Source organism: Bemisia tabaci, chromosome 1 (genome assembly GCF_918797505.1).
Source record: "Bemisia tabaci chromosome 1, PGI_BMITA_v3".
Taxonomy (NCBI): Eukaryota; Metazoa; Arthropoda; class Insecta; order Hemiptera; family Aleyrodidae; genus Bemisia; species Bemisia tabaci.
In genome coordinates this window covers 36,365,875-36,388,180 of record NC_092793.1, presented here as the reverse complement: position 1 = coordinate 36,388,180, position 22,306 = coordinate 36,365,875, and the positions used below count along the sequence as shown (strand labels likewise).

The window sequence follows — 22,306 nt, the reverse complement described above, 5'->3', positions numbered from 1 at the left end:
ACTGGTTGCGACTTGACCTCTCACATGCGCGGAATCAGAAAAGCAACTGGAAAGCTGAAAAAGTTGTAAGAATACCTGTCTATGGTGCTAAAAAAATGAGACTTTCAAAGACGTATGTCATCAGGTTTTCAAGGAAAAATTTAGCAGCTTCCAAAATCTTCGTCACAAGTAGAGAAATTAATTCGGCCATGAAGCACCATCAATTTAGGAGCTAATTTCGAAACCAATTAATGGCGGATAAGCCGATACAGATACTTGTCAATGGAGAGAATGAATAAAACAACGAGCTTCATTCCATTTTCTACTGACTTGCCTCCAGCTCCAGAATCGCTGCTCAATTAAAATCTTCAGGTGTAATTTTAAGAAAGGGTTTGACACCATGCGGTGTACTTGTAAGATCATGTCCGGACTTCCTCAGGAGCAGAAGTTGTGGAGACTCGGACTCCAACTGTAAAAACTCGGAGAAACCCGCGGTAAACGGTCCTGACAAACCTGACACAGAATTTGAATCAGCACGCTCTTTCAGATTTCCTCCTATATTGACTAAAGTAGATCCGTCACGTTCAATTTCCTCATCTTGATTGAGAATTGATGAACTTAAAAATGAGCGAAAATAACTCAATAGGTGCTCCTATTAAATTTTTCTCATACCGTGAGCAGGCACGATGGTCACTATCTTGCATGACACGTCTCATTTTGGACTAAAATTCATCTTTTACATTTAAATTAGACCTGATGACTAAAAATACACAGAATAGTCACCTTCCTTGCCTTGTTCGGTGAATAGTTTTTCAAGAATGCACCTTTCCGCCATTGGAATTTAGCCACCATCTTGGATTTTGGGCACTCCCTATAAGCGGAGGGGGGGTTGTTTTGACTTGAGACATGAAATTTACAGCCAAAATTTCATAACAACTGATACACCTCACTCGCATTTTTTGCGTAAAAATGTAAAAAAATCACCCTCCTTCCTTTCAAATTTAGCCGCCATCTTGGATTTAGAGCACCCCCTTTGACCGGGGATCTGTTTCGACAGCATTAATGAAATGCACGACCAACATTACATAGGAAACGACACCTCACTTGCCCAATCACGTAAAAGTTGAAAAATAACCCTCTTGCCTTTCAAATTTGGCCGCCATCTTGGATTTGGGTCACCCCCTTTGACCTAGGGGCTTTTGGGACTTCAGAAATGAAATCTGCGACCAAAATTACATAGGAAATGATACCTCACATGACACTATAGGAACATTTTAAAATACCCAAATCCCATTGGCCCTTATCATGGCCGCCATTTTGAATTTTCGTAATTTTGGGGGTGTTCCGGGGTCGGACCGCGGAAAACTTTTTGTACGTTGTTCAGGAGGAGCTACTGATGACGTTTACCTAGGAATTAATTGTTATGCAATTAGTTCCGGTCAAAAAGTATTTCTCCCTGACTATCTTGAAATCTTCGTATCAGGAGACCTTTCTAGGGGCTTTTTTTAGATGAAATCAAAGAAAAATGTTAAATAAAATTTTTTACGTAAATTGTAAGTAAAATTTACGTATTTTTTTATAAACTTCCTGCAGGGAAAACGAGGGGGAAAAAGTGGTGAACAGAAAAGTATACTTAAAAGGAAAAGTTGCAGCTCATAAAAATTCAGGACGTTGTTTTTTTTTATTTTTACATTTTCTTTTCATTATAATAACACTATTTGTTTATTAAAAAAAATTCCCCAAACGGGTTTCCTAAAACGAGTATTTTGTGAGTTGTTTTACTTTAAATTTTCGAACTCTTAAAATTTACAAGTTGTTTACATTGTTTTTCATTTTTTTTTTTTTTTTTTTTGACAACTTTTTGTAGAATTTTTGAAGAGCCATTGCTACTAGGGAAAGAGTCGATTTAGGAGCATCATGATAACTGTTACTACAGTTGTAATTCAAAAGATCTTACTATAAGTATTGGTACCTATTAAGGAAAATCCCATCTTATGATCCAAAATTAACAAGTTGGTTTTTGCAATCGCTAGCGATAGCAATATTCGTCATGGGAACTTTTGCTTCTGGGATATGAAAATTTTAAGGTACAGTTCGTTTGTAGTATCTTCAGAATTGAAGGGGCTATGTAATTTTGTGTCGACATCTCTTTTTTAACATTTTTAATTTTTTTTCTTTGCATACAAGAAAGCTGTTGTTTACCAATTATTTATTTTCGTTGGATTATGTATGGTTTTTGGAAGTTAACGCATTTAACTTTCAGTTTCGTTTTTTCGGCGTAAAGTATGGTATTTTTACTCTACGCATATGCCCGAATACGCATCATAACGACGGTGAAACTACCAAACCACGTATCTCGTTTGCGGTGTTTAAAAATCTCCGCTCACATTTTATTTTTTTGAAGTAGACCAAATCAATATCATTCCTTGAAATTTTCACAGAATTTTCTCCGCACGAAGAGGAAAAATCACGGAAATTTTCAAGACTGGACGTTAAGTAGCTTTTCATTCAAAAAATAAAGTATGACAGAAAGTCTGCGACGTCGCAAACCGAGATACGTGGTTTGGTAGTTTCACCGTCGATAAGTGGGTGAATTCAAATAAGGGTCAAATTCCAGGTTCAATTTCCTCCCAAAATTTTTTTGTGAATTTTTGGGCAAACTAAACTTTATTTTGACTCTCACTAGGTGTAGACTTAGGAAATATAGCTCGTCGAGCTTAATAGTTATGCTTAAACCCGAATTTCCACCGTCATGTGTATCGCCTCCCAACATTTGCTTTAATTTTGCCTGATTTCCCAAATTTTAATCTCAGAGGTGACATATAATACTTTTAATTGAAAATTGAACGCAATTGTCATAAAAGCATCGTCGAGCACTAAATTGAAGCATAATTGAAAACATGTAGCCCTTTCATATCTTACAGCACCAAAAAAATTCATCCGTCATGAAAGATATCTGGAGCTTATTCTGCTTATCTTTTAGACAGTTCAGTCTGTTTATCCTACTGTTTTCCTTTAACACGAGAAGAAGCTTTTATTTCTTGGAATATTGCAATACAAAATTGATCAAAAACATCGAATTTTAAAACTTCAAGTGGGCGTGTACCCGCTGAAGTGGAGGTAAAGCCAGGAAAAGTTTGAGGAATTGCATTAACATATCAATTACACCGGTCAACGTTTTTTTTTTTTTGATTTTCCGAAGATTTGCCAACGGTTTCTGAGTAGATTTTTGGCGCTGATTCCGAAGATTACCTCCATTTACCTGTATCAGTGCGACTTATCCCGGGAAAGTTCGGAATTTTTCCGGAGAAATCGGAATTTTTCTTAAAAATCTAGCTTTTCCAGCAGAGTCAATCTTCCGGGAGAATCTGTGCACGATGGAAAAAACCGAGGAATTTTTCGATTTCGTAGCCTAAGATACATAAGAAACCATGTATTGCACCCCTATTAAAATCTCCTTTCTTTTCCTAATGCCAAGGTTTTCCGGTCCAGCTTCATTAAAATCAATTAATTAGTTACTGAGATAGCATTTTAGGCAACGTCCGCCATCTTGGATTTTCGAATTTTGAAAATTCGACTAAAAATTCGAGTTTCCTATTCAAAAATACCCTCGGGTACCAAGTTTCGCGTAAATCGATTGATTAGGCGCTGAGATAGCATTTTAGGTCATGTCCGCCATCTTGGATTTTCGAATTTCAAAAATTCGACAAAAATTTCAAGTTTCCCATTGAAAAATACCCCCGGGTACCAAGATTCGCGTAAATTGGTTGATTAGACGCTGAGATAGCATTTTAGGTCATGTCCGCCATCTTGGATTTTAGAATTTCGAAAATTCGACTAAAAATTCAAGTTTCCCATTGAAAAATACCCCCGTGTACGAAGTTTCACTTAAATCGGTCGAAAAGAGCGCCTACAGGGCTTAAACAAACAAGCCTCAGGTGATTAGGCGCTGCAATAGCATTTTAGGCAATGTCCGCCATCTTGGATTTTAGAATTTTCAAAATTCGACTAAAAATTCGAGTTCCCCATTGAAAAATACCCCCGGTTGCTGAGTTTCACTTGAATCGGTAGGAAAGAGCGCCTACAGGGCTTAAATAAGCAAGTCTCAATTGTAACAGTTTTCCACTCTGTCCCACTGAACTGGGACATGGGACAGGATGGAAACATATGGGACAGGATGGAACGGGACAGGATGGAATAAGCTGTTTTTTAAGCTTATCTCTAACAATAAAGACAATTTTGGTGTTTTTTTTCACGGAATATTTAGTAGCACGTCCTAGAGGATCGGAATAAGAGAAAATTTTCTCTAACGCACACTTCGAAAGTATTGTACGAGCTGATATTAGTGTGTGTGTGTGTATGCTTGACGCCCTGTTAGTTATCGTGTATAGCATTCTTCTTGGCATCATTAATGGCGTTAATCTTGCACAAAAATTTGCGAATTTCAGAATTTTTGCCATCTACGACGTGTGAACTAGTCAATCAAAACAAAAAAAGTCGTTTTTGGAAAAACCTCAACGTTACGGCAATCATTTAGAGCTTATTACATCGTTGCCATGTCTCTCCTGACTGTTGCTCGGGACAATGATTCTAGCGCGTGAAAAAGTTATTGATGGAGCAAAAAATAAATTGACATATTTTTTCTCAAATTCAAAAGCATTACCTATCATCTCCGATAAAGTTTTCTAAAATAATCACTCTAGTTATGCTGCAACATCGATTTAAAGTCAAGAACCACGCACGGGGGACACGCAAATTTGGGACAAATGTAGGCAATTTGCACATTCAAAGTTCTCCTAAATTTTTATTTCAGTCCAAATAAAGTGGGAAACAGCATGTAATCGTCAACAATAGTGTGGAAAATGAGAAAAAAATTTGATCCGCCCATGTTTCTTAGATTATGACGATCAAAACAGCTGGGGACACCAGATTAGACGCTTATTTGAACTCACCCACGTGACCTATGTGCTTCCTAAGTTGCCATTTTTTTCATTCAAATAGATGTAACCGAAATGTTAGATGTGTACTACCTATACTACTTTCATGTCATTGCTTTATTTATTTATTTACTTTTTGCGTAGGTATAAATTGTTATTTTTTGTTGAATTTTGGAGAAAATATTGCTTTAAGAACGTGGAATGTAAATTAATTTTATTGAAAAAAGAAAATACCATCATCAATTTGGGCGAACAGAGAAAATATACATAAATATTTGGGTCAACATCTCCCTGATTATATAAAGGATGAATATATTAGTATTTCTGTATCAAAAAACTTAGCTTTTGTCTTCAGAGATACGATGATTCTAGTCCCAGTCAATTTGTTTTATTGAAAAAACAAAAAAACAAAAAATAAATAATAAAAAAAAAAAAAACAACTGAAATGTTAGACATACTATTTTCATGTCTTTCTATTTGTATCAATAGGTACTTTTTGCTTAACTTACGAACGTTGAATGCAAATTAACTTTATTGAAAAAAGAAAATAACGTCATTAATTTGGGGGAACATGTGGCTGATTATATGAAGGAGGTATATTCCAGTATTTTTGTTTAACATATTAACTCACGAGAAAATGTTCGTACATTTATCATCTACTATTAATTATTTTTTGATGATTAGTCTAAAACATTCAATACAACCATTAAAAAGTAACACCCATCGTCGGGTATCGAACTCCCGGTCGCCCATTGCCCGCACCTATTCAAAAATTTGAGGCGGCTTAGTCAACTAGGCGATAACGGATCGACGTGAGAGAGAGTAAAAATAGCATACAAAAGACTCGGGCAATGGGCGGGACTTATCACAAGAGACCTAGACGCTTTGTCGCTGAGAGAAATGAGGTAAGCGTATTGCTGTAGGAGCCATGGTTCGCACTGTTTTAATGCGTCTCGAGGCTCATCCCAGCACGCATTCCGATCGCGGCAGTTGAGCTAAGGCAATATTTGCGTATCCATGAATTAAATCAATCAATCGAGCTCTGATTTTGACTTCTTTATCCGTAACGAGTCCTCCAGAACAATTTTCCACCTTGTACGATGGTTATTATTTCTTTACTTCTATTTTTCAAATTTGAGGTGGGATAATGGCGGCTTCTCAAGAACACCGAGGTAGGCGATCTTTTGCACCAACGAACAGAAAACTGATGGCGAAAAATAACCAATCGGAACCTCCCAAAAAAAAGAATTTGCCTAAAAACGGAACTTCGTGGTTCTGCGCAGATTTACCAGTCAGACACGACATCTCAAAGTGGAAAAAAACTCGCTGAAAGCGAATTTTAGCAATCAACACAACTTGACGTAGAGACATGATTGGCTAAAAAATACAACGGTTTTTGATACATAGGAAAATCAACCAAAAATCGGAGACTGGGCGAAACGCTCAAGGTCGCAGAGGTATAGGGAATCCCATAGCGAAAGCAACGGAACGATTCTAATATCATGGGGAACTCCGTTCCCATGACAAAAGTAGCTTTCAGGATTACCTACAGCAGGCAGATCAGGATTTCTGTTTTTTTTTTTTTTTTAAATTGGCGTGAGATCGACCTAAGCGCTCCATGAAGGAAGCAGAAGGTTTGAGGAACACCCTAAACGTGAAAAGGGGCTCCGAGGGGATCCAAGAGTTTTCAAAAATGTAGTTAATTTCTTATATCTTATCCAAGTATAATCCGTACTTTCCCCATTTTGTTTATTAAAAGAAAAACATGAAAAATTAAAGAAAAGATTCACAAGCTTTCGTTGTTTTTGGTCCGAAGTGATTTTTCGTTTACGCGTCCCATATATTATATATGTTAGGTATGGATTTAGAATTTAACTTCAAGACCCAAGTAGCATTTTCCAACGGAAAAATCGTGATTTGTTGCGATTTTGTCGGCGATAAAATCGTTAAGATCATCAACATCTGAGCGATTATCCTCGATCTTGTTGCAATAAAATCGCGATTTTATCGCCCGGCAATTTATCGCGATACATGGCGATTTAATCTCGATTTTATCGACGAAAATTGATCGCGATTTTATTCAGAAAAAAATTGCGATGCATAGCGATTTAATCGCCATAAATCGCAATTTTTCATTCGATAATATTGCGATAAATTGCCACCTACATAATCGCGATAATTAACCGTTAAAATCGCTATTTATCGCGATCACTGCTACTTGGGAAAGGACGCATGATGCTATAGAAAATGTTAGTAATTCACAACATCCAACATCAAGACCACCAAGTATACCAACAGATTTAGACATTGTTCCTTAGTGTTTCCATCGACCATCATGGTTCTCCTGAAATCGTGTTTACATAAATTTTGTCGTTTCGGAAATCGTCAATTCTGTGAAGAACTGAGTCATAATAATATAGGATAAAATGAGCATGGACTTACGTGAAGAAGAGTTTGAGGATCTCACCGATGAGTCCAAATCTATGTAGGTAACTATGGGCATGCACTTCACAGATGGCTCTCAGGAGACATGCTCGGCCATCCATGCCAAAATTGCTTAAAAGATCTTCTACTATGGTGTAAAGTAATGCTCTATAACAAATAATATTCAAAAATCAATTCAGTCTTACTCCATTGCACATTGTATCACCTTCCAAGTAGCATGGGGTTCTATTTTCTGTCTAGCACTAATTTTGAAATTGTCTATTTTCTAGAAAGAAAAATGGAAAGAAAATATAGATGTATAAAACAGAAGTAAGAAAATTATTAAAAAACTTATATTTTATGTCTATGTTCCGGATAAATACAAGGAAAACAGACAATTTTGTTGTCTACATTCTGTGTTTATTCTCTCTTTTTTCTGAATTTTACACTAAAGAAATAGATTAAGAAAATATCCAATTTTTCTCTATTTTCCATCAGGTTTTTGGATACTTTGTCTTCAGGAAATAGCCCTATCAATTTTCTAAACGGAAAATAGATCCATTTTGTAGACAGGAAATAGACCTTTCTTCTTTAATAAGTAGTGGCATTCACTTTAAATTTTCTGTCTGCTCTCCATAATGCTAGCTACTTTTTCTTCATTTTCTAAATTTTTTCATAAAATATTTTCATACTGCTACTTGGGTAGCTGCGCCTTTTGGCTCTTCTTCACGCATTAAATGCGAATTTTTGCGAAAGGGTTTTCTTAGTGTGTTTGACTTACTGCCAAACTCTGTTACAAAAAAAAACGAAATTCTCCCTGGGCGACGCTTTGCCTGCAAAACGTGGTTTTCATGCTGGCAGCTTTAACAACTTCAAAATTCTCGACCTATCTCTGGAGGTGGATCGAAAAGTGGATGGATGGAAACGCTGATCAAAATTCATCGAGCAACTAAGTTTAGTTCTGGACTTCAGTAGAGCATCTTCCACCTTTGGGTTGCCACCCCGCCAATCTGGTTGAATAAGTCGATTCAATTCACCTGCGGAAACTCGCCTCAACTGGAGGCTTCAAAGAGGCTTTTCGAAGAAATTCATAACTGTTGCCTTTCAAAGATCTCAAAAGGTGACCGATGTGGTCGGTACACATTATAGAACAGATCTTGATATTTTTAAGGAATTTCGTGCAGAACCGCTTCATAAACCAAAGAATATGCCAGTTGGAGAGCCTAGTCTGTCCACGGAGAGACATTTTTCCAGACATTTTGCTTCATCGCTGTACCAATCATGCAATGGTGCGTGTTCGCAATCAGTGGTGCCCATCCCCCCCCCCCCCCGAAAAAAACTTTTGAATCCATACAAGTTCCCCCGTGATCAAGTCGCACACCCGTCCCCTCAATAGGGAGGTCTAGGGGAATGGAATAGGTTCCCTTTTGTTACGAGGGGTGCGGGGAGCATCCCTTGGAAAATTTGAAATATTATATGTTGTTTGAGGGCAATTTGAGGAAATTCTTCCAGATTTTCATTTAAATTTTTGCAAATTTTCAATTCACTTTTTTGTATATAAAAATGAAATTAGCTTTGAGAGTGGTCCCTCAAAAACTACACAATGCATGCCGACACACTGATAGGTTCACACTCAAAGGAACAATCCGGTGTCTGCCTAATCCTTAATTCTTAATTTTTGGTATAAGGCATTTCAAAGATTGAAGCAGAAACTCAGGAGAAAGTCGAGCTACTCGGGGAGGAGGGAGGGGAGTCAAAATGTAGGAGAAGTCGGGGTGGGGGGGTTGGGGATGGCCAAGATAAGTCCGGGGGAAGTTAATATCTCTGAATGGGGAGGTCAAAATTCAAGGAGGTGGGAATTGGAGGGGGAGGGTCCAAAGGTAGGGGTTCAAAAATCGAGGGAACAAAAAACTATCGGGGGGGGGGGGAGGGTGGAGTCTAAACTTAGCAGTACCTAAGTCGAAATTCTAGGGGAGGGTAAAAAAAAAAACCAGCTTTCCCTCCCCATTTTGAAAGTGAATAGTTGCTCGGAAGAAAACCCCGGGTTGGGCAGGCACCACAGCACGTAATGCCTTATCGTCTCCCTTCTACATTCTTCTTTGGAGGTAGAACTCAATTTTTACCTAGTCCTGATATCTTTATTAGTGACCGCATTTATTTGAACTTTGCGCAATCGTTCCCCCTTAATACTTCGACTCACTACACAAAATCAGCGGACTGGAATTTACCAACCTTTCACCTCCTAAATGCTTAACCTCTGGAGGCTTCTCAGGGAGTGGTAAGGATCTCTTTGCCTTTTTATGATTCAGCAGGTGGGCGATGTAATTCGCTAGAATGCTACCAGCTTCCCTCCCCATGCTTCTTCCCAGCAGAGGAGGTAATACTCCGTACGGATTTTGATTATCAGTGAGTCCTAGCGAGTCAAAATCAACTGCAAATCAATAAAATTTAAGCACAATTAAAGGTAAATATGTGTAATGGGAATCTGTTAAGGACAAGTATCATAACATCTGCCGTTTTTTTTTTTTTTTTTTTTTTTTATCTTTCTATCCCTAGCTTTAAAAACCGTCGTTACTTACTCGAATTTCCAACCGGGGTCCTTTCTGGCCCATACCCCTGCTAAAAATAACGAGTAGTCTATTCAGATTTCGCCAACTCACATGAGTAAAACTACCTACTTATATGAGTAGAAATCCACTCATATGAGAAGAAATTCTACTCATGAGTAGAAATGTTCAACTCATATGAATTCAATTTTTTCTCATTTTTCAAAAGTGTGTTTCTGCATGACCAGGAGACACCGAGTTAGTGTGTAAATTAGAAAAATAAAAACATCTTGTTCTTATAATTTTTTTGATGCGGTGACTAGTTCCTGAGATATCAGACACGGTAGATTCAACGCTGAACTCATGCGAGTTGAGATCTAGTCATATAAGTTGGAATCTCTAGTAATAGAAGTTGGCGAATACTGGATAGAGAAATTCTGCTCATATGAGTTACATTCCATTCATATAAGTTGAAATTCAATTCACATGGGTTGAAATTCTATTCACATGACTTTGATTTTCTACACTCATTTGTGCTCCCCATTTTTAGCAGGGACTCCTTTAAAATTCACACCGTTACACTAGATAGATAGTTCTTCATTTCTTTACGGCTCTCCACCACAAGGGTACACTTCTTTCACCAAAGGGAAGTGCTTAGCTTAATAGCTCATCACTTTACAAAAGAATTTATTGGGGTGATGCGTGAGAACAAAGCGACCGACAATGGAGGCATAGGGAAAATCGATCGATTTTTGTGGTTGAAACGGGTGGTTCTTATGGACGGGGGGGGGGGGGGGGGGTAGTGGGGAGTGGACTAATTAATGAAGGGCCTTTCTTTGGTTGCCGGGAATTTCCTCCTTGGCCCCTTGCAACCAATCGCCTCTACCAGTAAGATCGCTCCATTTTCCCTTTATCTGCTTTGTCTATAGATTTGTCTATTAATTTTAAAAATCAATAGAACGGAGAAGTGCCGAGCACAATGGCGAGATAAAGCAAAGGAGGGGTGGCGATTTGGGCGATTTGACTCAAAAATACAGGGTGATCCAGACCACCCGTCCACTATCCAAATTACTGAAGAACCCCATCTCCCCATAAGAAGCCGTGTCTTTTTGGAGAAAACTAGTCGTTCTGGGCGCGCATCGCGCGCCCGGCACGTCTAGCCGGGGGGCTGCACCCCCTGGACCCCCAGTCACTCGCTACGTGAGTGACATTCGGCTCGCGTCTCCAGCGAATTTTGTTGTAGTTGCAAATGTTTTATCACTATATTTTGAAGATTTCATAGAAAACATTATTTTTTCACTCCGCAATTAGCTTGTAGAATAATAAAGACGGAGCAAGAGATAGACTGTATCTTGAAGTAGACGGTGTCCACTTAGTAGAAACAGCCAACACCCCAAGAAGGTAAGGAACCATCGTTAGCCGCTTTTTTTTACTTTTCTGAAAAAATTTACTAAAATTTTAGTTGCTCCCATAAATGATACACAGAGAAAACGCAGCTCAGCTGCGTGCGAGCATGAGCAAGATGAAATAAAAATACCGGGGAGGTTTAGAAAAAAAAACAGCAGAGAACCAAGGAAATTACAGTAAAACAGAGGAAAAAATACAGTCGAATAAATAAAGAAAAGTACTATCGAATAAATTCTAATTATTCGGAAAGTAATTCGCTGGCGTAATATGCGTAGCTGCGTTGAAGCATGAGTGGGATTTATCATCAACTGACCGGCGGTGGCCGCTAGATACATGGGCGGGCGAGCGACAATACGTGAGCGGTGGCATGGTTCAATTGACAGAAGAGTGGGGAACGGTCAGACGCAGTAGTCCAGGCAATAGAGCTCAAAATAGGAGGTTTGAGGGAAAGTTTAGTCGAACTAGCAATTGTGGGCTAACTTCATGTTTTTTGGGTCGTAGAATCCGAATTTCGACTTGCCTGACAGATCCGACCCTCTCCCCGGCCGCCATTTTGAAAAAAACGACTAAAATTTACGGTTTTCCCCCATTTTTTGCTCATAACTTTTTTTCTGTTTAAAATTTTGAAAATGTTATGTTTGACCGAACTTGTCTCCCTTTTTCCGGTCTTGCACTACATTTTTCAACCCACAAGGACGATTGGAGTTTCGTCTCCATATCGTAGGCGTACACTCAAGTATTGTCACCGAAAATTATCCTATCCAAAAATGTAGGATCATTGTTAGAACGTTCAAGCAGCTAAAGGGAAATTGACATTTGGTTGGATTTTCGTTCAACGGGCAACAATCAAGGGGCAAGTGTACTTGAAACTCGATGCGTGTCTACATATTCTATCAAAATTGTATGTACAGAGCCTTCAGAAATATTACTCTGTTCAACAAGCTTGAAACGACCATTTTCGAGCACTTTTGCCCGCACCTCTTCCACGTGACAAATGTCAGTTGCCGTTGAGGGTCGATTCCCATGCTCCTCATCTTTGACGAACTCCTGACCAGTTTTGAATCGTTCAACCCATTCAAAACAGTGGGAACATCTCATACAATGATCATGGTAAACTTTACTTAGCATATACCAAAAGTTTCGGTACAAGGTGTACCGAGTTTAAAACAAAATTTAATGTTGAATCTTTGCTCTATCAGTGATCGCATGATGAAAATCGCAAAACGCACCTGACTTACTCGTATTCATGATGACACAGAATAAACACTGATCAAAATAAACAAAATCTGTGAACGTAGCGTTCTTAAGTATATTTCCAGCTATCAGAAAAGCTCAAGAAAACCTAATTCGGACGCATTGTGGGCTAGTTATGACCAAAATCCGGTTTCTAATCTAACAGACCTCGTATATCTTTTAAACAGAAAACTAAGTACTCGACGGCAATTCTTTGAAACTGCCGAGATTTTTCTTCTCTGTGCGAGAAAAATTCTGCAAAAACTTCAAGGAATAATATCAATTTGTTCTCCTTTAAAAAAAATACCTACCGTAGCAACGGAGATTTTCGGACACCGTAAACAAGTTATGTGATTGCCGACTTAGGTACCTACAACCGTCGATATTTTTTTTTCTGTGCTTAGAGCAAACTGCCATGTCTAATTCAATTTTCAATTTTTGCGGGATTGATGATAAGTGTTCACACGTTATAGACGTTACTTACTTGTAAATGGTAAACTAATGGACATATTTGATAAAAATCCCTCGGGTGGGTATCTAACAAAGGGTAAAGATAAGGAGGGGGTAATGGTAAGGTGGGTGCCGGGAGGCAGGGCGAGGCGTCCATCGTTAGTGATCCATAGAAGCCTCTTCTGTCGTGAGTGCGAGCTTGATTGCGAATAAGAGTGCATTTGGGAATGAGACTGCGCTTGAGATGCTTCTCTTGGGTCGGTTCTCGTCGTGCGAATGTCTAAAGTGGCCATCAGTGCTGCTAGCCACATCACGTGGCTCCAGGTATCCATCCTTCTACAGCCTGCAACACGAAAGACTCCGTTTCAATGGTGTTGTCGGGAATTTTGCCTAGAAATAGCAGCATTTTTTTAAGGCAAGTTATAGATTGAGTACATTACAAATTGAATGTATATCGAATGCCGTTTAGCATTAATAGGATGAAACGTCGGTTGTTTGAATCATTTCCCGGCTGAGTTGAGGTGTAAAACTTCATGGGTACATGCCCTCCTCCTACTTATACAATTTTTTGCACAAAAAAAACTCTGACTGTATAAAAAAAGCACATATGCCATTTTCCCAGATGCCCCTTTACTTATAAATATACTAGCAAAATGCCCGTGACTGGAGTCACGGGTCTAGAGGCCGCTAAAATATCTATAACCCCGAAAAATGGTGGTAGGGTAGCAAAACATGCCATAAAAAAAAAAAATGATAAAATCGATAGAAAAATGAGTTGAAGGGAGGGGGTGATGGAGGCAGAATAATGAGTTGGGGGGGGGGGAGAGAATAAAAGCTGGCAAAAAAATCAGAACTAACCTACTAATGATTTATATAAAAAAAAAAAAAAAAAAAAAAAAAAAAACAGAAAAAAATGAAAAAAAGAAAAACAAGTTGGTTTTTGCAATCGCTAGCGATAGCAATATTCGTCATGGGAACTTTTGCTTCGGGGATATGAAAATGTTAAGGTACAGTTCGTTTGTAGTATCTTCAGAATTGAAGGGGCTCTGTAATTTTGTGTCGACATCTCTTTTTTAACATTTTTAATTTTTTTTCTTTGCATACAAGAAAGCTGTTATTAACCAATTATTTATTTTCGTTGGATTATGTATGGTTTTTGGAAGTTAACGCATTTAACTTTCAGTTTCGTTTTTTCGGCGTAAAGTATGATATTTTTACTCTACGCATATGCCCAAATACGCATCATAAGTGACCTATGTGCTTCCTAAGTTCCCATTTTTTTCATTCAAATAGATGTAACTGAAATGTTAGATGTGTACTACCTATACTACTTTCATGTCATTGCTTTATTTATTTATTTATTTATTTATTTATTTATTTATTTATTTATTTATTTATTTATTTATTTATTTATTTATTTATTTATTTATTTATTTATTTATTTATTTATTTATTTATTTACTTTTTGCGTAGGTATAAATTGTTATTTTTTGTTGAATTTTGGAGAAAATATTGCTTTAAGAACGTGGAATGTAAATTAATTTTATTGAAAAAAGAAAATACCATCATCAATTTGGGCGAACAGAGAAAATATACATAAATATTTGGGTCAACATCTCCCTGATTATATAAAGGATGAATATATTAGTATTTCTGTATCAAAAAACTTAGCTTTTGTCTTCAGAGATACGATGATTCTAGTCCCAGTCAATTTGTTTTATTGAAAAAACAAAAAAACAAAAAATAAATAATAAAAAAAAAAAAAACAACTGAAATGTTAGACATACTATTTTCATGTCTTTCTATTTGTATCAATAGGTACTTTTTGCTTAACTTACGAACGTTGAATGCAAATTAACTTTATTGAAAAAAGAAAATAACGTCATTAATTTGGGGGAACATGTGGCTGATTATATGAAGGAGGTATATTCCAGTATTTTTGTTTAACATATTAACTCACGAGAAAATGTTCGTACATTTATCATCCACTATTAATTATTTTTTGATGATTAGTCTAAAACATTCAATACAACCATTAAAAAGTAACACCCATCGTCGGGTATCGAACTCCCGATCGCCTATTGCCCGCACTTTAACAAAAAATTGCGGCGGTTTAGTCAACTAGGCGATAACGGATCGACGTGAAATGGAGTAAAAATAGCATACAAAAGACTCGGGCAATGGGCGGGACTTATCAGAAGAGACCTTCACGCATTGTTGCTTATGAGAGAAATGAGCTAAGCGCATTTCTCTGTGAGACATTGTTTGCCTATGCTTTCATGTGTCACAAGGTTCATCTCACCATGCATTTGCTATCGCGGCAGTAAACTGAGGCAATATTTCTGTATTCATGGATTAAATCCATCAATCGAGTTCTGATTTTGGCTCATATATCCGTAACGGGTCCTCCAGAGCAATTTTCCACCTTGTACGATGGTTATTATTTCTTTATATCTATGTTTAAAATTTGAGGTGGGATAATGGCGGCTTCTCAAGAGCAACGAGGTAGGCGATCTTTTGCACCAACGAACAGAAAACTGATGGCGAAAAATAACCAATCGGAACCTCCCAAAAAAAAGAATTTGCCTAAAAACGGAACTTCGTGGTTCTGCGCAGATTTACCAGTCAGATACGACATCTCAAGGTGGAAAAAAACTCGCTGAAAGCGAATTTTAGCAATCAACACAACTTGACGTAGAGACATGATTGGCTAAAAAATACAACGGTTTTTGATACATCGGAAAATCAACCAAAAATCGGAGACTGGGCGAAACGCTCAAGGTCGCAGAGGTATAGGGAATCCCATAGCGAAAGCAACGGAACGATTCTAATATCATGGGGAACTCCGTTCCCATGACAAAAAATTCAAATAAACATCAGCTGATAGCAAACAAAGGTTACCAAGGAAACCAAGGAATGGAACTTTCATAAAACAGATTAGTGGATAACAGCGTAAGTAGGGCACTTACGTTAATTACCGTTTGTAAGTAAACGGTAAGTGCGATTTGACCAAAAATCTATATAGTTCTTTATAAGACCAAAATGGACAAAATTACAAAATTTGAATAGGCTAACGTAAATCTAACAATAGTTATCGTGAACGAAAGAATTGACGACATAGGTCCGGTAACTATTATAGGTGGGATGGGATTCCAAAAAAACAAAAATAAGATTTTTTTTACAAAACTTCGGCTCAATCCAAAGAATGTCAGTTATCTTACTATAGTAAAAAAAATACGGCTTTTTTTGTGTGCAAGTCCGTGTCATTTTGCATTCTCATCGGTCCTTTCATTAACCAATCAGAAAACGTCATTGAAAATCCCCGGAAAATTTAAATGTATTCTGTCGTATATCATTTAATATTAAATAGGATAAACACGAATAAAAATGGGATGTACCAGAATAAAAGGGATGGATTTGAAGAAAAAGGGCATAATCAGTGTGAAACGGGAGTTATATTTATAAAACAGGATGGATAGGGATAAAGCGGGATGGATAGGGAACAAATAGGATGGATAGGGATAAAACTGAATATATCCCAGTATTGACTGGGGTAAAACGGGATATCTTCATAGTGACCGGGATAAAACGGGGGAATTTTACCTAAACTGGATTGTCATGGATAAACGGGAGGTACCTACATTAATAAACCGGGATAACAGGAAGGATATCGATCTTTGTATATCGATCTTCGGTATATCGTTTGATTTAAAGCAGTATTGACTGGGATACAACCGGATTTCTTCACAGTAACCGGGATAAAAGGTAGGAATTTTACGTATACAGGATAGTCATGGATAAAACGGGATGGAATTTTATTCATCAACCGGGATAACAGGAAGGGTATCGCTCATTGTATATCGATCTTCGATATATCGTTTAATTTTGAGCAGTATTGACAGGTATAAAACGGGATTTATCGATATGATCCGGGATAAAAGGGAGGAATTTTATCTAAACAGGATTGACAGGGATAAAACGAGATTTAGTGATATTAACCGGGATGAAAGGAAGGATATCGCTTTTTGTATATCGATTTTCGATTTATCGTTCGATTTCACGCAGGGATGACAGGGGTAAAAACGGGATTTATTGATATTAACCGGGATAAAAGAGAGGAATTTTATCTAAACAGGATTGACAAGGATAAAACGGGATGACCCGATGGGACCGATAGGACCCGGGACAGACAGGATGTACCTACATTCACTTACCGGGATAAAAGGATCGATGTCGCTCTTTGTATCTCGATCTTCGATGTATCGTTCGATTTGAAGCAGGATTGACAGGTATCAAACGAGATTTATTGATATAAGCCGGGATAAAAGGGAGCGATTTTTACCTAAACAGCGGGCCGATTATTGAAATTTATAGACAAAGCTATAGACAAAGAAGACATAAGGAGAATACGGCGATCCTATTGGTTGAAATGGGTGGTTTTTATAGACTGAGGGGGTAAATAATGGACTAACTATCGGGTCTCTCGTGGGTTACCGTTAGTTAGTCTATTACCTAGTCCTTTGTCCATTGCATCCACCCGCTTCCACCAATAGGATCCCTCCAAATCCTTTTTGTCTTCTTTGTCTATTGCTTTTTCCATCAATTTCAATAATCAGCCCGCAGGAATGACAGGAATAAAACGGGATGTACCTACATTCATTAACCGGGATAAAAAGAAGAATATCGCTGTTTGCACATCGATCTTCGATATATCGTTTGATTTAAAGCAGGATTGACAGGCATATATCAGGATGTATTAATGGTAACCGGGATAAAACGGAGGAATTTTACCAAAACAGGATAGTCATAGATAAAACGGGATGTACCTATTTTCCTAGAGGAACCTCACTGGAAATTCATGCGAAAATCGGAGTACAGTAGCTGTGTGTGAAATGTGTGCTTATTGTGTTTTTTCAGTTATTTTACTTCAGTCATTGATTCTGATTTAAAAATTGACTATCGTTCTCTTACATTTGAATGATGAAAAATTGCTTTAAAATCAAGCTTAGCCTTTTGAAAATAATTTTGTAAAAACAAATAGGTACTTATGTGTGTGTTTCAAATGACAGTCAGGAGGCGATAGAGTGAACAACCTTGCGTCAAGCATTTTCAAAATGACTGTGTCCCAAATGGGGTCTTATGGCACGAAATGTGGAAAGTGTGCCTATCGTCACACGGAAAAAAATTAAATTGCTGATTCAACAATTCAATTGCTAAAAACAGTGAGTGCAATGTTTCAATGTAGATTTTACAACAAAAAAATGCTACTTTAACCACCCCCGCGTTTGAATTAGTTTACAATGTGGTTAGAGTAGCATTTTTTTGTTGTAAAATCTACGTTGAAACATTGCACTCACTGTTTTTAGCAATTGAATTGTTGAATCAGCAATTTATTTTTTTTCGTACACTTTTCACATTTCGCGCCAAGACTGCATTTGGGACACTTTCCAAAACTACGTTACCAAAAATATGTTGCCCGTTACCTATAGCCCTGGCGCACAAGAACGCGTGTAAAAGGCAGCATGTATAGTTTCGTTTTTCGTTTCGAATTTCACGTGGGAAATCAGTGCCATTCAGAATTTTATGAAGTGAGCAATGGACAAACAGATGAATGATGCATTCAGCTCGATGTAAAATTTGTCTATTCTTTTCTTTCCGCGGTTCTAATCGCAGACACGGCGCGCGCGCGGTCACTTGCGATCAACTCAAGCTGGATTGCGCGAAAAAACCGCATAAGAGCATCCAACATGTGTTGTGCCAAGGGAACCTCGCCGATGGATGCTGCCGGATTCCCAGAGTTTTTACTAGCGAATATTGGGAAAGTGGAGCATTTCGCTGAGCAATTCGGCAACCTAGCCTAGACTGGAAGAGGTGATTTAACTTTTTAGCAAGGTCACCTCCGGAATGACGAAGGAACGAATGTGGGTCAGCAGATCAGAATGCGGAAATCCTGCAGGCTTGCGCTAAAGTTATCGGTGACGTACGTGTGGCCGTTACATAGCGTCTCACCCATTCTAGTCCAGGCAATTTTACTATTGTAACAACTCGATATCATGCAAAAAAATACCTCTTCGGTAGAATTAATTAATTTTCAACTCAGATTTATACTGGTAACTATTATATTTAGCCCTGAGAGGCAAAATTCTTAATAGGTACAGTGAATTTTGTCTGGTCGTATCAAGTAATCCCCTTCTTAAACATTAATGAAAAACTTTCTGATTTAAGTTAATGAATAAACTGTACTCTCTAGACTGATTTCAACAATAAAAGACAGGACGCGGTTCAATATTGCCAAAATTATGTACTTACAACTGTTAAATTTTTGCGTTATTTGATCATTTACATTCATCGTCCTCTATATTCAGTATACATTTTTATTTTATAATTTTGAGAAAATGAAGATAAAACAAGAACATTTACAGTGCCTCAGTGAAGAGGACGCCCAGGAAAGGCCGATAAGGGGCTCTAGAAGGAACAAGAGAGCTCCAACCTCCCGAGGACCATGGAGGCCAGGAAGGCACTATGGCGGTTGGGCGTCGCAGAGCGCGAGAGACCGCTATTAAAGCGGCTCTTATGTACGAATGTAACAATGAAATAGTTTTTCGTTACACTTGTATTATTAAGATTGTCCTGAGAAATGTTCATTCAGACAGAAAACAAGAAACGTAATGTAGGGCAAAAACCGCAAAAGGCGCCAATTTCGGTACCTTCTTTAGTTTGCCACTTGTCGCGCCGTTGCCGTCAATTTTGCCGTGAGCAGAAAGCATACCTAGGATCCAGCTCTTGGAAAATTTGACGAGTTTCAACTATGGAAATAGCCAATTTCGTCGTCAGATCTACCCCTGGCAAGTCACAGGCCAAAATCCGCAAAAAAAGCCGATATTAAGCCATTTTTGCCAAATTTGGCAACTTTCGGGCAACAATTTCTCGATGAAATGTTGAAATTCGGATTCAGCATCGATAACCACACAGGAAGTAATGGAGTTAATACTACCCGGTGTTTTTGAAGGCTACAATTTCTATCTGCTTGGACTCGTTTAATCGATAGTTCGTTTGATTCCGCATCCATCGATAGATTAAGCTAGCATGGAAATTTTTTGTTTGCGAGATATGGCCATTTTTGCAAACATCTTTATGGAGCGACGACGCTTGTTAAGTTCAGGCAGATAGATACTTTAGCCTTCATAAACACCAGGTGTGGCATTAATTCCACGGTTACCTGTGTAATTTTTGACGCTAAATCCGAGTTAGTGTCGTCGCTCCACTTCAAAAAAATATCCGAATGGAATTATCATAGGAAGGTGGGTTTCTGGAATATTATTGACTCTCGTGTGGAGACGGATGTTCATGGGATCAAGGGTCACGGTAACATCCAGAAGGAACGATTTATTGGAGAAGTTCAGCGAAAAGGCGAGGCACTAATAATTCAAAGTCTCAATTTCTGAAGCGTCTCTCACCTTGCTTAGTGAGGATTTGGTCTGCCTCGGCGCACAGTGGATGGAATCAATGGGAGAAGTCGGAAAAAATTCGGAAACTTTAAAATCTTGTGACTCCGTTCATACAAAACTTTGAGGTTTTGAAAGTGGCTCCATCGGTTTTCTCGTGAAATTTCTTTCAGAGACACCCCTAAAACGTTAAAATTTGACGAATTAAACATCAAAATTTCCAGTTTTCGTCATAAATTACATGACCGACTCGACTCGATCCACTGTGAGGCGTTGCGAAACCCTTGGTAAACGAGAATGATTCCGAACTATTGATTCCGAACTATTGTTGCCAGATAAGTAGCTGTTCTAGCACTTTTCCCAATTCAAATCCATGTAAAATATTCACATTTATCGCACAATCTGGCAACCTCTCGGGTGAAATAGAAAAAGGTGGAATCGCTGAGAGTCTGAATCCTTCGAAGTTTATATTAATGATGTTGTATAGATGGGTAAGATCTGTTACGTACGTCAATGTGAAAGCTGTGCCCCAATTTCTTAAACCATGGCGTGGTGATTTATCCAAGTTGTCCAATATTTGGCTCTTTGGTACGATTTTTCTCGAAAATTTGGCAACGTAGGAATAAGTTGTAAATGAATTTTTAATTTTTTATACGTTTTTTTCCCCTCAACGCACACAGTTTTCTGTTTAAATTAAGTTTTGCAGTAGAATTGTGAGTAAAATTGGAAAAAAAAACCTAAAAACGAACCGAAATGGCAACAACGGATCGCGTGGACCCTGAAAAGTCATTGAATGCCTTTTTTAAGGCCAAAAATGGAACCTACGCGAAAAAAATACGTAGAAGTGACCTTGTAAAGCTTAAGGGAGGGAGTGTCCAGACGACTCCAAGCGGCGAGCGGCACCCGGATTCCAGTTGGCGCGCTTGGAGCGTGAACTTAGATTGCTCATATCTCCGCTACCAATCGTTTTCCTGGGAGTCATAATATATCAAAAGAAATGGAAAAGTATGAAAAAATAAATGAACAGCTGTTTGTTCGAATCGAGAATCCGACATTTGACGATGTAGTAGGGTTGAAAAAAATTGTCCCTGAAGAAAGAATGAAAAATGGCATCATTGTAATCTTAATTTATCTAAACGATCAAATTGAATACATCATATTTCAAAAGAACGCAAGTTTTGAAGAGTTTTAGCGCAAATCGCATATCAATACCTCTTTTTGTTCAAAAGCTATGGAACTCAACGGTTTTCAACTTGGCAACGCTGCTACGCGGAAAGAAATTCATTTCATGCCTTGAAATTTTGGGGAATAACGTATCCTATAATGAAGAATGACATACCGACTGAAAATTGGTCAAAATCCACGAGGGTGGAATTTTTGTCGCTTTTGCATAAGCCCCTTTTCTCGACCTGACCGGGCTTTAAACGCGGGACCTACCCATTACGAACCGAGTGCTTTACTGATCGAGCTGTCTGGGCCACTGATTCAGGGAAACGAATTTCAGTACGTACAGCCCAGTGAATTATTTTTTCATTTAGCGTTCTCTGGTGTGTGGAATGGATAGAATATCAGATTGTTTGGTTTTGTTTTTCTTTTTTACCATTTACTTTTTACGAAAAGGAGTTTACATTCTAGGTACACCAGATAAAAATGGACAATTTAGTGCAAACAATTTTTCCTTCCAGCAACGATGTTTCCTTTGTTCCGTGTTTACATGATTCTAATTTATATTTTTATTTTATATCATGATTATATAATTTATAATATAAATAAATCAAACGTTAAAGATAAAAAAATAATTAAATAATTCGATACATATGATTTTCAAAACCTTATACACGAGTGATTTATTTTTTTATTTGTTTTTCAAAAAAAGAATAGTAAA

At 37.9% G+C, this 22,306-nt stretch overlaps 1 protein-coding gene across 8 annotated transcripts in view; it reads right to left on the bottom strand.

Moving 5' to 3' along the window:
* The window catches only part of LOC109033602 (uncharacterized), a 177,207-nt gene that overhangs the window by 14,403 nt on the left and 140,498 nt on the right, over window positions 1-22,306 (bottom strand). For all 8 annotated transcript variants that reach the window (XM_072300500.1, XM_019046289.2, XM_072300495.1 and 5 more), the window contains 3 exons: window positions 13,011-13,319; window positions 9,573-9,771; window positions 7,359-7,508 (listed from right to left, as the gene is read on the bottom strand). In XM_072300500.1, the coding sequence (XP_072156601.1) occupies window positions 7,359-7,508; window positions 9,573-9,771; window positions 13,011-13,308 (647 nt within the window). In that variant the 5' untranslated portion in view covers window positions 13,309-13,319. The remainder of the gene's footprint in view (window positions 1-7,358; window positions 7,509-9,572; window positions 9,772-13,010; window positions 13,320-22,306) is intronic.